Source organism: Microchirus variegatus, assembly GCF_963457635.1.
Source record: "Microchirus variegatus genome assembly, chromosome: 4".
Classification (NCBI taxonomy): Eukaryota; Metazoa; Chordata; class Actinopteri; order Pleuronectiformes; family Soleidae; genus Microchirus; species Microchirus variegatus.
In genome coordinates, this window is record NC_139805.1 from 18799776 (window position 1) to 18822766 (window position 22991).

The 22991-nt window shown below is 39.6% G+C and overlaps 1 protein-coding gene across 1 annotated transcript; it reads right to left on the reverse strand.

Moving 5' to 3' along the window:
- Positions 1–499: 499 nt before the first annotated feature.
- Positions 500–20960, reverse strand: impact (impact RWD domain protein; the record flags this gene model as incomplete). Its single annotated transcript, XM_083887555.1, has 11 exons — positions 500–581; positions 5120–5254; positions 8978–9068; positions 9579–9652; positions 11065–11159; positions 11251–11376; positions 14943–15028; positions 15172–15234; positions 15354–15406; positions 15517–15645; positions 20910–20960. The coding sequence occupies 11 exons, from the start codon at positions 20958–20960 to the stop codon at positions 522–524; spliced, it is 963 nt and encodes a 320-aa protein (XP_083743681.1). The 3' UTR covers positions 500–521.
- Between the last annotated feature and the right edge of the window lie 2031 nt (positions 20961–22991).

Below are 22991 nucleotides of genomic sequence, written 5' to 3' on the forward strand. Positions count from 1 at the left end.
GACGTTGTTGATTTGTCTGATCTTATGTCTGAGAAAGCCTGAATGACTTGTTTGAAGATCATTAAGACGCAGATTCAGCTGCAGAGCGAGCGTCGCAGCAACAACATGACAGACAGCATGATGACGGATCTGAGTGAGAGTTCAAAATGAATGGGGAAAATTGACGTTTGTCTCCTCCTCATCAAAACCACTCATTCATGCGTGTGATGACTGTGTTGTTTAACATGGCTCAATAACCCCTTTGTAAGAGTAATGGATGTAAAGCAACACAATTCTGCTCAGATCATAATCACAGTTTATGCACGACTCACCTTGGTTTGATTATTTTAATGAAAAAATATTGGATATGATGTGATTCATGATCATGAGTTAGTATTAGTATTTAGAATTAGTATTTCAGATAAATTATTTGTCATAGCGAATGATCACTGTTTTCATCTATTAAATGCACTTGAATCCTTTACAATCAGATGAATTAAAAAGCACCAAACTGTAAACTTCTTTTCCTTTCCTGTAGAAATTCACTTTGTCTTCTTGCTTTTTGGCTTTTTGGTCTTTGCTCCTGATCTCGAGGTCTCATCCTGTGAAAACATGGGGAAAAGATTAGAAAATGAACGGATTCATAATTATGTTAAATTAGCACTCCAATGAATGTACCAAAGCCTTCAGGTTTATATGCTGTTCTTTCGGCACATGACGGACACTTTTTTTTGTCTGAACTCCTGCTGAGTTTTTGTCTTTCTGCAATGACGAGGAAACGTAATTTACAGCAATGCAACGCACTGATTGGCATGCACCATACTGTTTTAATGTATTCAAATAACTGCATCAAACACTGCATTCATAAGTACTCTTACAAAACAGCCACTGCTTATTATTACCGACAACCAATGCTGCCAACGCACTCCTTCTCCAAACACATTGACAGCTTGTCTGGACAAGAAACAAGCATGGATGATAACTCTCCGAAACATTCATTTTTATTAAGCCGCATTATTCATTATATACAGTAGTTTTGAGCTCTGAACTTTCTCACAGTTTCCGGCAACAGGAAGTCGCCCTGTTATTGCATCAAATAAGCAACTCACTGAACAAGCAGCAGCAGCCTTTCCCTCTCGTGTGAACCAGCGTAAAACCAAATGGTTCAGCTCTTGTTTTCTCCTTCTGCAGCCAAATATTCACAGATGTGATCTAACTGTGTGTTACACATAATTATTGGACTGTTATCTTACTGGAATCTATATGAGATCTAGCATTGCACAGTTCAAAGTACAATATATCCGGTTCAGATCCTCCCACAGAACAGAAACAGCCCTCGTTAAAATCACTAACGACTTCCTGACTCTGGACTCCTCACCATCCTCATCCTCCGAGATCTCACTGCAGCATCTGACACCACCTCTCACTCCATCCTGCTGGCACCTGGCTCACCTGGTTCACTTCCTATCTTTCAGACTGTTCCCACTTTGTTCATATCAAGCACTAGAGTTCCCAATCTTTCCCGGTCACATGTGGTGTTCCCCAGAGCTCTGTCCTGGGGCCCCTCCTATTCATTTTCTATCCTTCCCCTTGGCCATATTTTCAGAAAATGTAACATCTCTTTCTACTGCTATGCAGATGACACCCAGCTCTGTCTCCACCTAGCCTACTACCACTCTCCCACCCATGTCCCTCTCCCACTGCTTAGAGCAGGGGTCTCAAACTGGCGGCCCGGGGGCCACATGCGGCCCCCCACTTAATATCATGTTATAATGAAAACATGGCCCACGACTTCACCGTCTTCTAAACATAGTGTAGCTGAGGCACAGCTGCCAGCGAGGTGATAGAATATAATATATGTTTGCTAGCAATGTATTTTATAACAGTAATAATAAGACATTTGGTCATAATTATCCCATTATCAAATGTATTACATACAACATTCAGTTACATATATAAATACACTTGTTAGGGCCCGAGCCACGAATAGCAGTGGCCGAAACGGCTCCTGGTACAAATTTTAATTACAGTTGTCCACACTATTATTTACGTAATTTAAAATAAATGTCTCTGTTTTTGATATTAATGCATTAATTTTGCATCATAAATAGTATTATTAAGCATACGTGTGATATCATGATGCAATATTGTGAACAGTTTTTTTCCCCCACTTTTTGTTCTCTAGACCGGCCCCCATTGATCACAATAGATGTGCCTTGGCCCCCAGGTCATTTGAGTTTGACCCCTGGCTTAGAGGAAGTCCAATCCTGGCTCTCCTCTAACTTCCTCGGTACAAAAATCCACACGCTCACACCCTGACTCCACTGTCCTTCCTTACCCTCAGGAAAAGAGTCTGGGTGTCTTCCTCGATACACTTTCCTCCATTGCCCACATCAATAACATCGCTTGGTCTGCCTGCTAGCACCTCTGTATTATCAATCGTCTCCGCCCCTCGCTCACAACCCACAGCGCCACCATCCTCGTCCATGCACTGGTGACATCCCGTCTTGATTACTGCAACTCTCCTCTCCTCTTTGGTCCCCTGCACAAATCCCTCCGAAAGCTCCAACTGGTCCAAAACTCAGCAGCCTGCATCATCAGTAAAACCCCCTCCATAGAGCACATCACCCCCCTGTACACCAACAACTTCACTGGCTCCCTGTCACACACCGAATACAATACAATACAAGATCCTTCCCACTTTCAAAACTCTCGACTATCTTCCCCCCTCCTACCTTTCTGACCTCCTTCATCCTCACACACCCTCTCAGATCATCAGCTGCCCTCCAACTTTCTACACCCTCTGCCCGTCTTGTTACCATGGGGTCCAGGGCTTTCAGCCACTCTGTCCCCAGCCTCTGGAACTCTCTCCTATCCCTTCACACCTTTAAATCCAGACTCAAGACACACCTCAAAATTGCCTTTACTGACAGTTTGACGAGTTATCAGCAATATTTATTTTTAGGTTACAAATATTCAAGTTGGTGTTCAAGGGTCAGTTCAAGTTCAAGCTTTGTCCCCCTGTATATTTTCGTACTCCTTCAAAAATCAATATGACCTCTGTCAAGAAAGTCATGTTTTTCCTTGCCTTTGTTCGCTGATGAGCAGCATGACTCAAAAAAGTAAACTATTACGTTAAATGATGTCTGTGAAACAGCCTTGGCAGAGGTTTGCGTTCTCAGAGTGCATTTTCTAACTCTAGAGGAAAACTGTGTCAGTCCCTTCTGAAGAATTTAACATAAAGACTTTGAACAGCATCATTCTCAGTTTGATTCCTTACTGGAAATCTTTCTCTCCCCTTAGTTTCTCACAGAAAAGGCCCAAAAAATGGATTTATTGGAATTGTGCAGACACATTTTCCCCATAATCATCGTGGACTGAGACTGGGGTTGTACCCTGACTTTTGCCCTATGTCAGTTGGGGTCATCTCCAGCTCTCTCACGGCTGTGGAGAATAAACGGTAGAGAATGAATGAATGGATCCTTGTGACTCAGGTAATGACCTGATTTTACCTCCACTGCAGACAATAGAAGGACAAATTTATAAGATATCGATCTCGTATTGACAGATAGCAAGGTTTTGATCTTAACTTAACCTTTAGACATCACACCACTGTCTTTTGATGTTTTATTGAGGCATCGCAGAGCGATTCAATCTGCTTTTTTAAGGGCGCTGAAAATATAGCACAGGCTTACACTGGTTATATGTATTATAGAAATATATCATGTCTGAATGACTGCACTGTGTTTTGACAAAAGCAAAAAGAAAACTGTTGTCTTAAACTGTAATTGCACATTTTATTTCATGAAGTGGCAACAAGTCTCTTTGTATGTGAGTCCATGTATTCACAAGCGCAGGGACGTCTACTTAGCTCTGCAGATGTTGCCTTCAGGGGGAAACAGAGCCTTTGCTGTCGGGATGAGACAAATCAAGTGTGGATTTTTACACTGGACTGACGGGGTTTTGAAGTCGGACACTTTTACGAGAAGGGTTTGCAGTACCTTTAATCTATCTGTGGCAGCAGCTCAAAGGGTTGATCATGTTATCAATGGAATAACTTCGCGGAACACAAAGACAACTTCAAAGCGGACTGAACCTAACTTCAGGCCGGTGAGAGCGAGGAGAAAGTGTTTGATCTCCAGAACATGTGGAAACCAGACACTTCAAATGAACCAATATTCCTAATATGACTAGAAAGTGACAATGGGAATCAAAAGCAAGGCCAATGGACTCCCCATATTCTTACAATAAATCAACAGTTTGCAGCCACTTTATTAGGTACACCTGGTCAGTCGCGTGTTCACACAAATATCGAATCAGCCAATCACGTTTCAGAAAAACTAATGATGATTTACAAAAAAATGATAGAAATCAGGTAACTATTTTGTACTATTATTATTATTTTTATTTTACACCAGACCGAGTGCCACTCCTGTCACTTTATTAGGTGTCTTCTGTACCTAATTAATTACCTATCCTAAGTGGCTGGTGAGTGTTTGTCACACTATATCCTGTATCATAAAGCCTGAGTGATCTGCAGTATTATGTAAATGATCATCCCTCGTTTTTCATTATAGCATATTGTGTTGGTCACAGGCAAACAACGTTATTAACAAGCCTGGACAGGAAATCCCAGCACTATCATCATTGTGACATATATTTGGTACATTTTGTACTCTCAGAAATGTGATTTGTGCGTACAACAATCCACAATTCTTCCCCCCTTTACTGAGCAAATGGACAGATCTGTCAAATGTGCTTCTGTGGGGGATTGTAGCTGTCCTTAAACATAGATCTGTATTTGTACAATCAGCTTATTCTTTAAAGGCCATCAAAGAAATTAATAAGCCCCCTTTGTAAATCTGAAAACCTGCGCAGAATTACCTCGGGAAATTAAAAAAATGATTTTGTCAGCATGTACCTGTTATTATAACTCTGAATGCATTTTATATGTCTGACGCTAGTGTTGAAAAAGCTTTTATTTTGGAAAGGAAAAATCAAAACCTCAGTTTGGAGGTCAATTAAATTACAAGATACTCAGGGGTTTTAAGCGTCAGCATTAGAAAACTTGAAAGCAAAGTCAAATTTGTCAGATAATGATGTTTCAGAGGAAACGTAAGAGGAGCAGATCATATCTCACCAAGGAAGGAGCGTACCCCTCCTCCACCAGGATGTTTCTCGCACAATTGTTGATGTGTTTGAAGCGGTCGGGACCCAACAAAATCCCTCCATACCATCGAGACACGACCACCATGACGTTACGCACGTCCAAAATCTGTGGTGAGAGACACACGTAGTACATCAGAGATGAGTGTGAATATTAGAGAGAGGAGGGAAAGAGACAAAAAATAAAAAATAAACACCCTTCCCCGACAGTCATTCTCAAGCAGCCAAATATTTCGCACCAGATGCGATGTGATGGATGAATCTTCATTACGTGTAACTGACTCAGATGCCAGAAATATAAAGTCATCCGATGTAAAAAAATATATATATATATATATAATCCTCAAACCAACTGAATTGATGTTACAACATGGCAACCATTAAGAGACAGTTACAGCAAAAGTGATTCAGATAAATATGTTAACCCTGATCAAAGGGAACATTTTATTCAGATCTTTTTAATCCTTAGCAAGTTAATAAATAAATAACTTAGAGGCGCCATATGTAAGAATGTGGCCAAAAAACGGTTACTACATTCAAATTCAAAATACCGAGGTCTTTTAGGTTTCGTTTTCTGACGTAACTGGCATTTTTTTTTTGATGCAAATATTTTGTCTGTACTGTTGTTGTTGGTGAGTTCAGTTTGTTATATGAACATTATTCCTGAGTCTCTGTGACATATTAGGAGGATTTTATGGCCAGTTGCTTTAGATTTATTACATAATGCACATTTAAATGTGTGTGATGGCTTCAAAGAATAGTTGAAAGTAGTTTGAGGGAATTTAACATATTTTTTTCACTTAATAAAATACCTTAGTGCTTTGAGTTTGAAGCATATACTGTATGTGTAAAGTGGACGTAGTCTTGTGGTTCTTCCAAGGGCACAATTACTTCTAAAACTTTTAATTTCCTGGTAAGATACTTGTACTCTTACTCAAGTGTCCCTTTTAGGTACTTTATACATGACAAATGACATAACATATGACAACATAAGCATCCAGAAATGGAGGGAATTCAGGAGAAGACAGAGACACGATAAGGATGTTTAACCTAACCATGACTTATGGAGAGAAGAAACACTCAGTACCATTAGATTTAAAATAAGATTCAAAGGCCAGAGCTGAAGACTCTGCTGCAACTGTAGCTGCGATAAGGAACTCTGAGTGTTTATCCTCTCGACTGAACATGAGAATAAATGTATTGCAAGAGTTTTCCTTTAACTTAAACAGTAGCATTCGGCTCTGCTCTGCAACAGCAAGAAAAAGCATCACTCTGTAATGTTAAGGCTGCGGACACTCTTAATCAGGTCCTTCTTTTATTCATCATCTGACACACGAAAGCATAAATCTAAATGAGGAAAGTTGTGGAGGGAAGAATAAGATTAGAGAAGAATAGATCAAGGATAAAAAAAAAAACTCTTCATGTAAATTGTTCAGCACGACAAGAGTGTCCCAAGGAGAGAATTAATCAGTGTGTTACTCTGGAGGAAGACAGAGGACCTGAAACTGTCACAGTTACAGTCGGTCAATCAGTGGCAGAGTCCGTCCTGATGGAACGTCTTTTAGTCTGTTCTTATGTCCACGTTAGAAAAAGTGCATAAAGAAAAAGAAAGAAAAGGAGGATATTCATGTTTTTTATGTCTTTTAGGCCATGTATGACCGAGATTTTAAGGCTTCAGATGGTCAAAAATGACCAATGATTTTCAGCAAACAGCAAGAAACAGCTTATCTTTTCATGCGTCCATCAGACACAGAGTGCAGAATTAGCGTTAAATTGGGGTCGTGTTTCCCCACAATTTGACAAATATAATAATATTTGCTCGCTTTTAGCTCCGTTATTGGTCTCAACCATCTCCTGATGAAACTGTGTCTGTCCACTATTGGTTGACCTGAATTGGATTACTGTAGATAGTAGTTGTTTACATAAAAATTGTGTATAAAGCACACTAATGCAAGTGCACGAGTAATAAATGTTTCCCATGGCAGAAATATCATTATTAATATATTATTATAGGCTACAAATACTTGAGTTTCATCAAAAGTTTGTAGACTTCACTTGGCGGGTAACGACCCTAGCAGTGTTTTGGCGTTTTGACGAGCTTTCAGCAAACTAGCGTAAAAGAGTGTGCAGTGTTTGTTTCCCTTCTGTTTTGGAAGGAAAAGCGTGTTTTTCAAAGACAGCTTGATTCATCTGAATTCAGTGCAGCAGATCACACAGCCAAAATCCAATGCACTGTTTAACACTGATTTATTTCTCGAAAAAGGGGGGGTCACACTAGTGTGAATGAGTATGAACTTTAACTTGAGTCGTGAACCTCGTCTGGAACAGCTCTGACGCGACTCTGCACCCCGTGGTAGTGACGATGACCCACACAGAAGAAAAAAAAAATGCTGTGTTTACAGCACACCTCATATTTTCACTCAACCCTTTCATTGGCCTTTCAATAACAATATTACGAGGAAACAAAGTTTCTGGACAATAGCACATTTTAGTGCGATGTGGGTGCGTGTTTGTGTGCATGTGAATCACTGAGCCATCTGACGCCACACAAGCCTGTAACAAGTACGTCTTTGATATGGGAAATGAAAAGATTAAAAACTGTGTGAACGTATTATTGTGGGACTGAATTTCCCTGAAGAGGCACAGATTTCACACATTATGTAAATAGTAGTGGAGTGGAGCTTTTTTACTAATATGGTCATTTCCATGTGTAAACCACAAAGACTCCATCGCTGTTTGGTTTCATTTTTCTCAAGCGAATTAAATCAGTGGTTTTTTTTGCTCTGCCCTCAGAATTGAACTATTTCAACATTTTCAGGTTATGAATATTCTCTATGTATCAAGAGGATGGATAACGGTGTGCCAATCTTCAGCTGACATAGGGCGATAGGTGGGGTACACCCTGGACATTTCGCCAGTCCATCACAGGGCCACATATAGAGACAAACAACCATTCACTCACAGCTACGGTCAATTTAGAGTGACCAATTTACCTAATCTCCATATTGCATGTTTTTGTGACTGTGGGAGAAAACCCACGCACGACACCTTGTTCTGACCGGGTCGTGATTGCTTGTTATTATCATAAATACATCTATGATAACTTTGCATTTTACGTTGAGCAGTTTTTTGTGTTTAGTTATTCCTAATGTCAGCAGCTTCATTAGTGTAAATGAGGTGGACACAGTATTAGAAACAATGGTCAGTGCAGCAATGTACAATTCATTATATTCATGGTCCTTTTTTCATTACCAGTCTTAATTTTATTTGCTCAAATGTAGTGTGGATCTTGGGGACAACTTGATTCTTGTTCACTTTCAATTACCCACATTATCTGCCATTTTAAAGACAAAACAATTAGATTTGTCTTTTTGCTCACAACTATCTTAATAATCATCACTTGCAGCCGATAATATGTGGCGTCTTTTTTTCTCAAAATTTGCTTTGTCATTTTAATCAAGGCCACATGAACGCTACAGTACCCGTCTGCAGTGTGCACCGACAAAGAAGCTGCTCAGCTTTTATGTTGATATAATGGTATAATGGTAATAAATTGGAACATGAGGTGACATGTCTCCTCTTCAGTGAGACTTAGTTATTTTGGGAAAATTATTGAATTCCCCTTTTAGGTGGTAATTTATTTCATGTTTCAAGACCAGGTCTTGAAATGCTTCAATTACAGATTTAATGACCACAGAAACCCCAGCATATAAGTATAAGAGCTATGATAGCTGTCATATAATGAAGAGTGTAAAAAAAAAAGTGGATGCAGCATAAAGAATTAACAATGTGCCCATTATATGCAAAAGCTCTGTGAGTGACAAATAATAACCTGCAATAAATGGAGCAATCTCCCTCCTGCAGCTGTCTCGCCATCGTCCTCGCAATCCTGCAAGAAGCTGTGCTTGTCCTCGCAGTAAATCCTACAACAGTCACAAGACACGACAGCTTGGCATTAGGCGGTTGAAGGCCTTGAAACGTTTTTTTTTTTTGGTCAGAGAACGTGACGCTGTGTCACCGGCAGCCTCTTCATCCCAAAAGTTTTTTTTTAAGTGGTGGTCTAAATGTCAGTGTCTCCTCCTGGTGAGTAATGACCACCCGGGCAGTCCATCAGCAACTCCACATCGACCTCATTAGACACACATTCAAAAGAACTCTCACAAACAAACAGGGCCGCATTAATAAAAACACAGGAACACAACGAGATAAAAAGGACACACATAAAGTCACATTATACACAGTGCTGTCACTTTCTCTAGTGCTTTTTTTGGCCTTTAATTGCAGTAATGTGCCCTTTAGAGGAGACAGCCAGGCACCAAATCTCAAAAAAAAAATTCACTACTAATGAGACACACTATACAACTACCCTGCAGGTGCTGGCATGACTTGAATCATATAGTCTTTATAAGTATTATAGATCTGACATTACTGACCTGTATGCATAAATATTATGTGTGGCACTTGCAATTTTCTTGTTTTCGCAGAGCTTCTCCAGGACCATTTTAACCTGCAAACACACAACAAGCAGAGCAGGAAAACGTCAATGACAAATTCCTGACTTTAGTGAAGATAAAAACCGCTGACATGAGGTCTGTACCTCAGCGGCTTTAAATAAAAACCTTTCTCCTATTGAAACTCGGAATTGGGTTTATGTTAAGAGACGGAACTCAATTACAAAACCATGTGAGAGTGAAAAGTACGAGATTTTTGTACAGATGGTCTGACACCGCTGATATAATAGAGCATTAGTCAGCTGTTGGTGTAGGGTGGTCACAAACAGTCACATTTCACAGAAGCAAAACTGGGTTTATGTGATAACTTTTTACTCCTGTGAACTTTTTCTATCTTATAGATTTAAGAGCTGTTGGAAAATGAGCCAACTTCTCACTTGATTTATAACATCAGTATAATATCATTTCCCTGAGGAGTTAATGGTCTCAATCACTAGTTTCAGGTCTTCTTCAATAGCAAATGATGTCGGTTTTGTAAATTATGTTCCTATTCGGAGGAAAATAGAAGTACAGCACCATGGTTCTCAAACTGTGGTAAGTGGTACGTGAGCTTCCTTATGGTAATTTGAGTGCGTACACAATGAAACGAATAACCAATAATAATGATTAGAGTCACCTCATCTCTCGCTCCATCTTAATCTCATTTCTCTACACCAGTGTGTGAAGTATATGTGAGGAAGATGAGGATGATGAGAGAGCAAATGATCTTATTGAGAATAAATCTGCCTCCTGTGAGAAGTCTGTAGCTGACTTTGCTCGGTCCATTTACACCACTTTATTTTAACATCTGCGATAATGGTGTTACTTCCAGAGCTCAATATTTTTCTCAAGTGGTACTTGGTATAAAAAGTTTTAAGAACCACTTTCATAGCACTTATGAGTGGACACCAGTGCGATCGACAGCCTGGTTGCAGGTGACACCTGTGATCTTCCGCTGTTGCGAAACGTGTTGTTTTTTATATTTTTCAGTCACTTAAAAATCCCCACGTTTTACATCATGTGGGGAATTCGCCGTGTAGTTTCACATTTTCTCTTCGAAAACGCGACACCTAAGCGCTTCGTGTTTCCAAATGATCCTCAGAGATCTTTGAAGGCAGCGTCTCAGAAGCGACACAAATGAGGTTTGACGAACACAAGATTATTATGGGAGAAAACGCGTCAAATCCTGCAAGAGGTGTCAGTTTATTCGGGCCATCCACTCTTCTGAGGAAGTCTGTAAATATCTCAGTCCATGTAGCACTTCACAGGAGGTGGAAGCTTTAAAGACAAGTTGGCATGCTGATGGAGAGACAGGCGGACATTAATATACAGATATGACCCAAATTATGGTTCAGTTCTGGGCATACGTTCTCACATTTTTTGAAAATGTATTCATTGGCTGTATTGTTCAATAACTGACATGCGGTACCTGTCTGGGAGTCACCACAGGTGCTAGATGAGGCTGAAAGGTGCTGCGTCGGTCTGTGATGGCTTGTCCGTGTTTTACTGGAGGCAGCTCTTCATCTACGTGATGAAAATTCCATTACACATGACATCTGAGCCGTGTTTAATGATAAAAAAACGCTGAATCTAATGAGAACAAAGGAAGTGGTACCGTCTGAATGAGCCGCGAACAGATGTGCATTTTCTGCGTTCAGTTTCAGAGTCCTGAAGTCATCGTCGTCGTTGGCATCATCCACCTCCTCCTCAGCCGTCATGTTCACTTTTTGTTCTTGAGCCACTGAAGCATATTATTAAAAAACAAAAATGTCTTGTTAAAGGTTATAAATCCCAAACCAGTTGTCTGTAAAGGTCTCAACTAAGTTGGCCGCAGGCCTGGCAGCTTGTCATTAAAAATTAAAAAACGAATGAAGAAATGATTTCCTAAATGAGCATTATGTGATTTTAACACTGCTACTGAAATGATCCGGTGCCCTAAATAATACACAAAAAAACCACACATTTCATTGCAGGTAATCATGATAGAACTATCCCTAGAAATGTTGATGCTATTAGGATCAACAGCTGAGCTGAAATTAGTGCACTGCTGTCATGGAAACAAAGGTTCACATTATGCAAGCACAGTTTACATCAGCTGAAGCTACAGTACCAACGGCGCTCTGTGTTATCTGATCATCCGATTACATGACAGCATCTCGGTTCATTTGGGAACAAAGACGCGGTCAGGGCGACCTGCTGAACTTCAAACTGAGCATTGCTGCGGGGAATGAAAAGGTGATTTAAGTGACTTTGAACGTGACACGGTTGTTGGTTGGTCTGGGTATTTCAGAAACAGGTGGTCTGCTGGGATTTTCACACACAATCATGTCTAGGGTTTAGAGAGAACTGTCTGAAAAAGAGAAAAAATATCCAGTGAGCAGAAGCTCTGTGGGTGAAACTGCCTCGCTGATGCCTGGGATCAGAGCAGAATTTCCAGACTGTTAAGAGATAACAGAAACACTCAAATATCCACTGAACATATGGGGCACTATTTGTTAATTCCACTTAAGATATTACAATATATTTGCCAATAAATAATAATACTTCCATTAAAAAAAGGCTTAGTGGTTTACAACAACAGCTGCACACTTTAGTTTTCAACAAATTGTAGTCAAACAGAATGAAATAGGAATCAGTAAGTTTGCTGTGACTTATTATATAATATTATTACATATAATATAATATAAAATATTGTTTTACTGATTATTATTGATATCTGGATGTAAGATTGTTTAAGGCAAACTATGGAGCTCATGCTCATCATAATAAAGGATGTCACCCTGGGCAACAGTGTGGCTCACCAGTATGTTTCAGTGTTTGAATAACAAGGACATCGTTTACACAGTCTTACAGTATTATTTCTGGTCTATTTGCTGTTTTCATCCCCACCCCCTTTTGTATTCTCGCTGTCGTTGTTTACCCACCTTTCATTTCCTTCCTCGTGAAATGTGCATCTTTAGCCTCATCTCTTCCCTGTCATCACCTCTCTCTGCACACTGTCCCTGTAATCTGAATGGGAATAAGGATGTCCATCCAGGTGTGAGCCCCATCAATATTATGTGTTACCACATCAATTGAAGAGAAAGGGCAAATTACTTCACACAACAATAGAGAGGATGGTTACTGTCATTTTGCTCACAGGAAACCATCTGCCTCAATCAGGTGAGACGGCTCAAAAGCTGATTCATGCTGACACGAGTAGAAAATCTTTACTTCCAGTAAGATTTTGACACGGTGACAGGCAGCATTACATCGATATTGATCTTAATTCAGAGCCGTCACTCAAAATCAGTTACAGAAGCGTTGTTTTTAATGCCCCTGAAGACTTTAGTGTTCATCCGACCATAGATTTAGATCACATCGGATAGGGCAGGGCAATTAGACAGGGCTACTGGACAGAGCATTCACATGAGAATTTATTCAGATTTGTTTTGAGGGTCCCTCGTGTAAGAATTAGTGACATCTGATGGCGAGGCTGCAGATTGTCACAAACAGAGGACTCCTCTGCTCATTTCCAAAGCACATCAGGGAACTACGGTGGCCTTCGTACACCAAAGAGGATGTCACTTTTTGTTTCCAATATTGTGAAATATGAAGCTGTTAACTACCCATTAGGATAACACATTATGACAAGTGTCCCTTAATTAACATTAGTTTGTAGATTATTAAGCATTAATTAACTAATTAAAAATCATCATTATGTATTACTTAGCACTAGTTAACAGTTGTTGCATTAACTCAGTTTACTACTCAAAGTTAGTTCATAAATTATTAAGCATTAATTAAAAAAAAATGTATATTGTAAATATTTCTCAATATGTATGCATTACTCAGCATAAATTAACATATTAGTTATTATATCAATATAATGATCTAAAAAGCCGCAGTCCGCCCACAGCACCGGTTCTTCCTCTTCCGCTCGTAGTCACCTGACCTGTGTCACTTCCGGGTCAGAGGTGGAGTTCTCGACAGGTATGGCTGCACGCTGCTTTGTGCTTTCACCTCGCTGGTCGTTTCGTTTGGTCATTGTGCTCAAAGCATTTGCGTTGTTTGCGTCATTTTTCTAGGGCGACTGGTTGTGTGCTGCTCTGTGCTCCCTGTGCGCGCTGCTGTGGTTGTTTTGGCGGTGGTAAGTGTCATCTCTCGCTCTGTGTTATGCTACTAGGTGGCTAATGCTAATGTGATCACAGGTAAATGCTGAGCCCCCCCCCCCCCCCCCCCAACTTTCCTCGCATGACTGTCGGTTGCTGCTAAAAAAAGATAAAAATAATAATAATGTATGTAGGTATATAGTAAAATGCAATCGCATTAATTTTAGTGCACTTAGCCGATGTTAATGTTTTTCTTGATCTTACAGTAACCATCTCATTGGGCCGCTGCTGCTTTCTCTGAATTGAACTTGAATTTTGCTTATGTTTCTATTTTGTTAATCCAGTTATTTCAGGGATTTGTTTTGTAAATTGGGTAATTGAGTTGTTCAGTTTAACTTTCTCATTTGTTACATTGGGCAGTTATTGATTCGGCTGTGTAAGCCTGTGACCGGCCCAGTTTTGTTAGGCTTTGAGTTTTATTTCTTTTCTTATTACTTTTTTGAGTGTGTCCAACTCCACTAATTTGTTCTCCCTTTTCAGTTGCTGTAGGCCAGTGGTGCTGGTGACCTGGTGGTGGCATCCTTCCATCTTGTTGTGTCCCTGGGTGTAGGTTTTCTTCTCTGAGAGCGTGTCTGACACATGTGCCCGGTGATTTTGTTGTTTTGCTGTGGTGGATCCCTTCCCTGCACTAGCCTTCATCCAACCACTTTTGCCTCAGCCCTGATAAGGTTTTTTGGTTTTTTTACTTTTTGTTTTTATGAATGATTTTTATTGATAATTTAGAACTGATGAATATTTAATAAAAGGTGTATTTTAACTTGGAACCACGTCTCATGCCCTCTGAGTAACCACAAACCTGTGTGCCTTTTGTCTGAGAGAAGTTCTCACCACCTCCTCGCCACATACTGTATTACTTAACATTAGTAACCTGACCTCACCCTTAATAAGTGCCTCATAACCATTAATTAACCATTACTGAATGCTTTTTGAACCCTTATTGTAAAGTGTAAACATGCATCACTTAGACACATTAGAATTGTTTATGTGATTTCACATAAACGTTAAGTGTTATCTAATGAAATAGTCACACTCGAGAGCAAAAAAAATGCTATAAAACAAACTCTTACACACTAAAAGGTGTTGATTACTATCATTTTTTAAACCATTCATATAAATATCCCCACGGAGCCTCACTTTAATTGAGGTCACACCTCACCTGTTTCTGTACTCTGGGATTTCTCCACCAGGAACTCTCTTATTTTCTCCACCCACAGGTAGAGGATGCTCCCCCCAGCATACTCCCTGTTGAAATTTAAACATCCATATTGCACCCATCACAGACTGAAGAGAGACTGATCTGCAAACAATCATGAAAGGCTTTTGTTGTGGCTAATATCACTCCACGATACCACCTCATGAAGTCACAAATTATGAGAAGCACTCACACGTAGAGGTCTTCCAGGCTGTTTGCCAATTTGGCCCTCTCAGGGCCTCGCAGCCACGCTGCACTACAAAGCCGAGAACAAACAGAGGATTATTGAATAGGAAGAGGAGAGGGTTTTCAAGTGGCATGTTGTTCTATCAGTTCAGCAGATCAAGATTACATTTGAAAGGCAAATTTACTTACTTGATCTGGTAGATGGGGGGTGATGCACTCGGATAATCAGGTGGTAGAATGATCTGATCAATAAGAAAAAGAATCATATCACTGGATTTCAAATAAACTGCAATGGCAGCCACTTGTGACAGTTATCATGCAAAAGGATGTTTTTCTTTTCTTTCTCCTCTACCTGCAGACATGCCGCCAGCTTCGACTCCTCCAAGTCGCTGGATATTTTGATGCAGAATATCCTGGATGCTTCATCTATAACACACCATTCATCGCCATATATGGAAGACAAGGCCTCAACCTCTTCAATCTAATTGGAAGGAAAATAATACCATCAAATACAACAGCATGGGTGCGTCCAAAGCTTTAATCCAACCAAGTGGATGATTAAAAGAAAAAAAAAAATCAGTGCTGAATAATATATTATCAAATGATATAGAATACAGTATTTCCATTACAAATTAAGATGGACGTATTCCTCATTTCTCAAATAAAACAATGCACAGAATCTAAGAAAATTATTTTAAAAAACAACCTTGTTGCACTGTGCAACAAACGAGGTGTTTGCATCCAGATGGTAAGATGCGTCTTGAGAGGAACATACCATCAGAGCATCTATTGTGGTTTTCAAAGATTGCAGCGCATTCCCCGTTTTGTAAAATTGGATGATGTGACCTGAATTTGAAGTCGGTGCATGTGAGACATGTACTGTGACTGTGTCTGCAAGAGAGACGCTAGACAATGATGGGCTATCTTGTACTTTTGTACCCACTTGTCCTCAGGTTAATTATGTTTGCATGTGAACTTTGTGAAGGTGTTGATTTGTGACAAGATTTTGTCTTTTTTTGTTTTTGTTTACGCTGTGCGGCTGTGGTGTGTTTATGGGCGACCTCTGTGAGCCGTGCTGCATGTACTAATGAATCCAGGCAAGCTGCAGTATGTGTGTGTTGGGACTTTGTCGATCTTGACGGGTTTTTTTTTTCTTCAGTTAAGTAATAACAAAAAGACATTTCAAAGTCAAAGCCATAGGTGCCACATTTTATCAGAGACAGTTTCATGTGCATTAAAATCTTTGGAAGGGTCATTATGCGAGTACTGATAAAAAGTAATCGCAGCTTCATAGGCCTTTTTTTAGAGGGTTAAGACTTGGTTTTAGGGTCAGAGTTGGTCAGGTTTAAATCGGGGAATGATGCAATGAATCTGTGCTCACACCCATTTAAAATGCATCGCTTTGTTACTGTGTTATTGCAAAGCCCTGAGGTTGAGGGTAGAGTTAGTGGAGAGGGCAGGGGTTTAAGGTGTGGAATTTAAAGGAAAGAAGAGGAAATACATTGGCGGCATCAAATGAAATCTTAAGGCCAAACATGAATAGGTTCACTCATGGTGCTCTGGCTTCATCATACAGTGAATGAAATGACGGATGGATGATATTCAGGATAAATGAGTGTGCAGTAGGCAGGATTGCTAGAAATATTTGATTATCGAGTTTTATCCACAGGTTACTAAAATACTCAGGTTTTGGGATCAGCCCTCTCTGTTCTGAGACGGATGAGCTAATTTTCTTCATGGCGGATGAACCGTGACAATCTCTCCATCTTGCAAACTCTCCAACAGTGTTGATGACACGTTTTATTGCATTTAATATCTGACATTGTTTTCTCTTTTGCTTTTCTTAGGTTTCATCACAGCATAGGCAGTTGTTAATACAGGAGTAGCAATCATTCCACACTCGGTAGGGGAAATTCAATTGTGGCACCTGCTTTTTCACTGAACTGCCCTGGGATTGGTCTAAGCATCCTGTCACACTTCAGATTTAGACCGAGCTGGATATTTGGGTAATTTATTCAGTCATTTTAAAGATAAGATCCAACACAAATATCTCTATCCACAAGAAAACACATGGATGCCTTGCGAAGCAATGTGATGAGCATGCCAAAAAAAAAAGGGGCATGGTGGCATTCTAGTATTAACCACAGAGCAATGGTAGCGAATCAGGAGCCTGGAAAATAAAATGGTAGAAGAGGAGTCTTCTGTCAGTAAAAATGGCTGGCCAGGGAAGTTATGTGTGGACTGATAAAGAGGTTGAGGCTGCTTCTGGGGGTTACTTTGGAGAACAAAAGAGGAAAAATTCTAGAAAAAAGCTGACACTGACTGAGCAGTATCCCACTGAGGAGGAGGAATTTCCTCATAGAGAGAAATAATTGAAGCGATTTGTCATCACCACAAAGATAAAAGCAATATGAAATACACATGGGCAGTATAGACTGTGGCCACAAGAGAAGTCATGGAAGGGTGATTTTACTTGAACTGAGAGCAGATTTGATGTCAGCCACCACTTCATCTCATCTGGTGTGGAGGTTATGGATCTGGATGCTCATAAACAGATCTACTGTGGATCTCCTGTGTCTAACTTTGACTCCCTTTGTGGTGAAAGAAAAGAGGGATCGGCTACAGGTATTACTGAATATTCTGCAGCAAATATCTGAGTGGCTATTAAACCCCGCCCCTCTGACCCCCTTCCCTTAGCATAAACTGCAAACTACTTCTTCTAGGGACACATGCATGACAGATTGAAAAAAAAGAATCCTGCCAAGACACAGCTGAGGAAGAGCTTCATATAAAGAGAAAAATTATGAAGACCGCAGAGAAGCAGGCTTTAGACAACTTCAGTTAATTGTCCAACACCCACTTGATTGGCTTACTTCATCAATCGCAGATGGATGTTCGCTGTGCAACAGGTTGAGCTATTTCCCTCACAGTGTTTTCTCTTTTCTTTGATTTTTTTTAAACATGCCTGTTCAAGCAGAGGGATCATTATCTACTACACTACAACACACTGGCCCATTTCCACACAATTCAGCACATTTTCACACACCACCCACACTGAGCTTCACCTCAGCTCCACCGGGATTAGAACAGTTTGCCTTTACCCAAAAGCACTTTGTCAGGATGAGTTGCGAATGTGAAATGCTAGGCATTTGTATTGCCATTGTTATGATTGTAGTTTTATGAATCAGCAAGTGCCTACACAACATCAGTGTTTTATGCACTTTAAAGTAGTGTAATGAACACTCTGGTGTTTGATTTATTCTGAAAGATTTATTCTGTATTCTAAAGTGTTTTAATAAACACTCCAGTGTCTGAGATCTGTTGTATTTATTCATGAAATGTATTTGAGATAATACATTTTTAAATCTGTTCAGATGTCTGAGTGATAACATGATATGTGCTCTGGGTTCACTATGGACATTTTTGTCAATTTTCCCTTGATCCGTTTTGATCTTTAAAAATATAAATGATACTAATATTTATGTGTCAAAAAATGTGTTAAATGGAAAATAATGTTTTTTTTTGCGTGTTTTTTAAGTAATCAAACTTGCATTTAAAGGGTTAAAATCCTCAAAATGATTGAATGTTTTGTAATAATTCTGAGCAAGGCTAAAGTTGTATAAGAGTTTTGTGCCGGAAAAAAGCAGCAAAAATAATGTTTTAATAACATTTTTGTCCTCTAGCGACTTAATAGGGTAGTTAATCAGACGTTTTAATACGCCTGAGGGTTAACTCACAACAAACGCATGCCAACGCAGCATGAAGACAACAAAGACACTCCTGTTAACAGGTTAAAGTGCACACTTTAACAACACCTTTGATGTAAACAGCTTTGGATGTAGACACAATATTTTGAATGTTCTGTAAGTAAGGAATTTATTTTTAATGACTATGAATTCATTTCATGCCTAGTATGTGACCTATCACACAATGTCTCTCCCTTTCTCACACACAAAATCCTCCTACTCACACACACACACACTCTGCAGTGAATCCTGTGGCCTCGGAGACAAACACAGAAACGAGGTGAAGTCCATTTTATGGATCACAAAATTCAGTAAGGACTCTCCTGACCCTCTTCTCTTCTGCAGTCAGGCATTCTCCTCTAAAATGACTCTGTGTAGCCAGCTGGTTGTCTCTGTCATGCTGAATGTCCTTATCAACTCTGTTTTCCTCCATCACTACATGGTAGCCTCAAAGAAGTTGAAGCAGGTGTAAAATACAAAAAAAAAACATCCTTTTCATTTATGTCCATTGTTCTTCTCAATCCTCCAAACATGCACTTTGAAATGCAGCATTCATGCTTGACACAAAGAGAGCCCAACAACTGTTCCTGGACAGTATTGCCTCCTTTTGCATATTCCTTAATCAGGTATGGATGCAAGGAATAGGCTGGGTCACATAGGGATAACGTAGGATGGCCTCATCATGGTCAATAATTTGCTAGATCAGGAGGGCATGGTTATATTTTTCACTTTTTAGTGAAATGCTGTTGTCATGTTCACTACCTGGCCATTCAACAATTACATCAATGAATCTGCCAAATAGTACAGCGCGGTATGTCAGTTATGCGTGGGGCACAGTAGGTCACGCAGACAATGGAGATCTTGTCGTACAGAAATGAATTGTGTTGGATGAGTGCTGTATTAAGAAACGCTACACGTGATGTAAAAGAGTGCCTTTTTGCCCCATCCATATGATGAACTCCACTCTGGCCAAAAGCTTCAGTGACATAAAACTAATTCACATTCATAAAAAACCTCTGTTTTTAAAAATACCTAGCTACATGTCGACTAAGCACTAGTCATGAGGGTGTGAACAAAGCCCAAAGGAGACGCAGAAGTGTTCTTCCTCAAATCGCTCAATTTACATTGTGCTGGAAGGTTACAATTGACTTTTTGATAATTATTTATTGATTCAATTATTCATTTTCTTCCACTTATCCAGGGTTGGCTCGTGAAAGCAGCAGGATAAGCAGTTATCTCATTGCAGTAAGGCATGGAGACATAGCCTGGTTGTTGCTGCCAGATGAGCTTGTCTGAGTATTTCAGAAAATGGGGTTTTCTTCACAATCATCCCTGGGGATTTACAGAGAATGATCCAAAAGGAAAAGAAAGCACTTCTCTGGGCGAAAAGATAAAAGTAGCAGTCACTCAAATAACCACTTGTAACAACAGATGTATGCGTAATGACTTATCTGAACTCATATGATGTAGATGGGCTGCAACTGCATAATACCTAAAGAAATGTGGGTGCTTGTGTATAATCACTCCATCAGGTTTGGGGGTTTCTTCCCTCCCAATTGATGATCTATAATGTAAGTAAACTTTATTTCTATAGCACTTTTCACAATTAAAAAAGTGCTTCAACAACAAAAGTGCAAAGTGGCATAAGACAAGTGAAAATACATCACATTAAAACACCATTAAAAATGATAATGGCCTGCAAACTCCTACCTACTGTACCTTTAAATGATGACTTTCATCACAAAATGTGTGTGTGTGTGTGGTCATGTTTCTGTTTCATAGTTGCTCGTGCATGTGCACTTTCATTATATTACTGTGTGGTTTCTATGGAGATGTCTGTTTTTGTTGACAGTGATGTTGATGTTGACAAGAGATCGCAGAGACTCTGCTGACGAAGCAGCACCTACTTCTGAAATACTACTCGACAACAGACACAGAGTGAGTGAACATAAACTGTCAGGTGGTCTTCACTTTATCAGTCAGAGCACAGACAGCTTACTTGAGACAGCAGATCCTCTCCTTCATTCTCCGGATTTATTGAGTCTGCCATTAGTTTGATGCACCATCAAGAGACCTTTGACGTGTTAAAAAGTGTAAATAAACCCTGAAGCTCATGAACTCCACGAAGAAGAAAAAAATATATCCAGCCTGAATGAAAGGTATTAAGTACTTCCGGGGTGGAAGCGGTTTGGGTGCGTGTGTTTTTAACCTCCGGGTTCTGCCGTGTTTTCAGTCCACAGTATGCGCCACAACAAGCCAGTCAGTTACCAGTTTTGCGTTTAATTCAGCACAGCAGCTAGTTTGTAAAAGTTGTCACGGGCTGAGTTTGACTGTGGACAACTTATTCTATGTTTGAAACAACCTCCTCAGCTTTTACTTTGAAAGCACACACGAGGGGAAAAAAGACGTCCGGGCGTGTTCCGGTCTGCGGAGATCAGCTGATGTCAGTGTAAACAGTCAGTCAAGAGTTGTGCGTTTATGTGTCAGTGACTCACAGACAGATGTAATTCACTGTCACGCAGCTCTGCGTCGGTTACACACGGTTGTACGAGGTTTGTAAATGTAACTGTCACGGTGTGATGCGTCGTGTTTGCACAGCGAGGCAGCAGGAAGCTGCTCTGAGGAGCTGAGGATTATCTGAGAGACTTCCCTCACAGGACTGAAGCAGCTGGAGCTATAGGTGAGTTTGACACTGTCTTATTTTATTTTATCACTGTCCGTTTCCGTGAGTGCAGGCTGTTCTGTCACCTGGTCACAGCTGTGCCAGATTATAACAATAATATGTGAGGATTTGGACTGACCATATGGTATTGTGTAGGTGGGAAGGGCAATACAGTGTTTCATTCAAGTTAAAATTATTCCATTTTACTTAAGTTCTAGTTAAAAAATATACAATCTGCTCAAATTATTATTTAAAGTGTACTCACAGTTAGAGTAATTTAGTTATTACATTAACAGCAGGGCTAGTCTCTGATGAATTATATGTGGATATATAAAAAAATATATTTACGATGCCCTTGCGATTTTGTTTCCTATGGGTGTCCTCCCAATCAAAAAGGCTGCTGTTATGAAGTTCCCTACTGTCCACACATGACAATGTCCCAAAGTGTGTCCTGAGAGGAAATTATATTCAGTGGTCTCAGTGGCAAACAGTGATGCTGTGCTGTAAAGGATGTCCCAGCATACACAGGTGTGTGAGAATGTGGGAAATGCCTGCCCCACCGGTGCCCTTCATTTCGGCCCCCCTGCCCCTTCCAAATGTCTGTGCACGCCCCTGCTCTCATGTGTAACAGGGACAAAGAGATACAATCCTCAATAGGAACACCTATTATAAAGTGCAATAACCAAATAAAAGGTGCAATCGACGTGCAACAGTTAAAACCTTTCTAATACTTCTTTTTAGCGCAAACAATACAACCATTCAAGATAGCATGTGCAGGATTGTGGATTCTGTATAACAACAGTCTTACTGCAAATACAGTATGTCAATCAGAAAGGGTCAATGTCACAAGTGGTGTGATATATATATATATATATATATATATATACACACATATATGTGTATATATACATATATATATGTGTATATACTGTATATATATATATATACATGTGAATATATATAAATAATAATAATAATAATGCATTATATTTAAGGCGCCTTTCAAGACAATCAATGTCGCCGTACAAGAACAAAGTAAAAAATAAATAAATGTATATATATAAATATATATATATATATATATATATATATATATATATATATATATATATATATATATATATGTGTATATGTATATGTGTATATATATATGTATGTATGTATGTATATGAGCAAAATCAGATTGAATTTGTGAAATCTGGTTCAAAGTTTGCTTGGCTTGACTTCTGCACAACTATCACTACTTTATGCAATATAAAATTAATCGTAACTTTGACTCAACAACACATAAGATGGCGTTAAAAAACACACACCCCCAGGATGTCCATATAAGGAGTTGTGTATTATTCCCAAGGCAATTTAGCAAGGGTGCACATGCAGCACTGCACTAAGGGTTAAGGGGGTTGTGATAAAAGTATT